At 45.3% G+C, this 2,500-nt stretch overlaps 1 protein-coding gene across 1 annotated transcript; it reads left to right on the forward strand.

The window, feature by feature from the left end:
- The first annotated feature begins 452 nt into the window (after positions 1 to 452).
- LOC125025512 (P-selectin glycoprotein ligand 1-like) lies at positions 453 to 1,438 on the forward strand. The gene is made up of 2 exons (XM_047613529.1): positions 453 to 647; positions 698 to 1,438. The coding sequence occupies exons 1-2, from the start codon at positions 453 to 455 to the stop codon at positions 1,436 to 1,438; spliced, it is 936 nt and encodes a 311-aa protein (XP_047469485.1).
- Positions 1,439 to 2,500: the final 1,062 nt, after the last annotated feature.

Consider the following 2,500-nt stretch of genomic DNA (forward strand, 5'->3'; position numbering starts at 1 on the left):
GTGTTGAAAAAATTGTCAGGGGATTGGTCCTTTACCATAGTGGTTTTCAAGAGTGTTATTTTTCTCCAATCATTTTACCTTAAGAAGTGCGTGAATATAGTTTTTTTTTTATGTGTTGTTTTTCTAATAGTTTTGCCTAACTAGTGCATACATTTGTTTGTTTGTTTGGTTCTATCCATACAATTTTGATAAGCTATCAGGGGATGTTTTTTAACAATGATATCTGCTTTCTCAACCAACATGGTGAAAATAACTAAAATCAGTAATATTTGATAATACCCATAAGAATATTACTTCCCTACGCCCTCTTAACCGATGTAATAGTAGTGAGAAGGCTTCGGGTTGCTCTACAAAAGGGTAGAGTATTTTTCCACGTAGGCTTGTTATTGTTATTATAGCCAAGTGATCTTTAGAGGGCCTCAACGTAGGCACTGGGTCTTAAGAAGGTTTCCATGCAAGCAAATGGCCCTGAGAAGGCTTCCACGAAGGCAATTGGTCCTGACGAGGCTTCCACGCAGGCAGGAAATCTTCAGAAGGCTTCCACGCAGGCAGGGGATCGCCAGAAGGCTTCCACGCAGGCAGGGGATCGCCAGAAGGCTTCCACGCAGGCAGGGGATCTTCAGAAGGCTTCCACGCAGTCGGGGATCGTCAGAAGGCTTCCACGCAGGCAGGGGATCGTCAGAAGGCTTCCACGCAGGCAGGGGATCGTCAGAAGGCTTCCACGCAGGCAGGGGATCGTCAGAAGGCTTCCACACAGGCAGGGGATCGCCAGAAGGCTTCCACGCAGGCAGGGGATCGTCAGAAGGCTTCCACGCAGGCAGGGGATCTTCAGAAGGCTTCCACGCAGGCAGGGGGTCTTCAGAAGGCTTCCACACAGGCAGGGGATCGCCAGAAAGCTTCCACGCAGGCAGAGGATCGGCAGAAGTCTTCCACGCAGGCAGGGGATCTTCAGAAGGCTTCCACGCAGGCAGAGGATCGTCAGAAGGCTTCCATGCAGGCAGGGGATCGTCAGAAGGCTTCCACGCAGGCAGGGAATCGTCAGAAGGCGTCCACGCAGGCAGGGGATCTTCAGAAGGCTTCCACGCAGGCAGGGGGTCTTCAGAAGGCTTCCACACAGGCAGGGGATCGCCAGAAAGCTTCCACGCAGGCAGAGGATCGGCAGAAGTCTTCCACGCAGGCAGGGGATCTTCAGAAGGCTTCCACGCAGGCAGAGGATCGTCAGAAGGCTTCCATGCAGGCAGGGGATCGTCAGAAGGCGTCCACGCAGGCAGAGGATCGTCAGAAGGCTTCCACGCAGGCAGGGGATCTTCAGAAAGCTTCCACGCAGTCGGGATCGTCAGAAGGCTTCCACGCAGGCAGGGGATCGTCAGAAAGGCTTCCACGCACGCACCTGATCCCAACTATCAGCTTGAGACGATCCTTCTTGATCAGCTGGTAGATCCTCGTCATCACTCAGGCACGATTTGTCATGCGTTCGCTTCGGACATGCAGGGGTGCCTGGGAAAGGGTCCGCAGCTCTCTGCTTTTGTGAACGGTCGTCTGTATTCTTTGTTCTTTCTGTCTGTTTATCTGTCTGTCTCTGTCCCTCTCTCTCTGTTTATATATATATATATATATATATATATATATATATATATATATATATATATATATATATATATATATATATATATATATTTTCTCTCCCGCTCTCTCTCTCTCTCTCTCTCTCTCTCTCTCTCTCTCTCTCTCTCTCTCTCTCTCTCTCTCTCTCTCTCTCTCTCTCTCTCTCTCTCTATCCCTCACTTTCTCTCTCTCTCTCCTTACTTCTCTAACTCCCACCTGCTTCTATAATATTTTTGTTTAAGTAAGTCTGTGAAGAGATCTTGATGTCTGTTTGTTTCTTTTTCCTCCTCCTAGTCACAGCTGTATTTGTGCCACTTATGTTTTTGATTATATACAAACAAATACAGCAGTGATTTCTTTCTCACCTCATCTATATGCTAATACACCTGGATTCCAGCCAGAGTACAGATCAACAGACAAACATATAACACACATACACACACGCACAGACACGAATAAAACAGAAACACACACACACACACACACACACAAACACGCGCACACACACACACACACACACACACACACACACACACACACACAAACACACACACACACATACACACACAAACAAACACATACATACACACGCGCGCGCGCATAAAACACAAACACACGCAAACACACACAAATCTCTTTCTCTTTCTCTCTCTACCCTATTTTTTATTACCTCGTAGGTTATGCCTGTCATTCTAGGAATAGTATTTGTCATAATGTGTGTGTGTATATATTTATATATATATATATATATATATATATATATATATATATATATATATATATATATATATATATATATATATATATATATGTGTGTGTGTGTGTGTGTGTGTGTGTGTGTGTGTGTGTGTGTGTGTATATATATTTATATATCTATTTATCTATTTATTCTCTC

Source organism: Penaeus chinensis, chromosome 5, assembly GCF_019202785.1.
Source record: "Penaeus chinensis breed Huanghai No. 1 chromosome 5, ASM1920278v2, whole genome shotgun sequence".
NCBI classification, from domain to species: Eukaryota; Metazoa; Arthropoda; class Malacostraca; order Decapoda; family Penaeidae; genus Penaeus; species Penaeus chinensis.

What these genes read in the sequence shown, in the direction of transcription:
- LOC125025512 (XM_047613529.1), top strand. Translation starts at nt 453, where the DNA reads ATGCAAGCAAATGGCCCTGAGAAGGCTTCCACGAAGGCAATTGGTCCT. An exon ending in CTTCCACGCAGTCGGGGATC is followed by an intron (nt 648 to 697) that starts GTCAGAAGGCTT and finishes GCTTCCACGCAG; the next exon opens with GCAGGGGATCGTCAGAAGGC.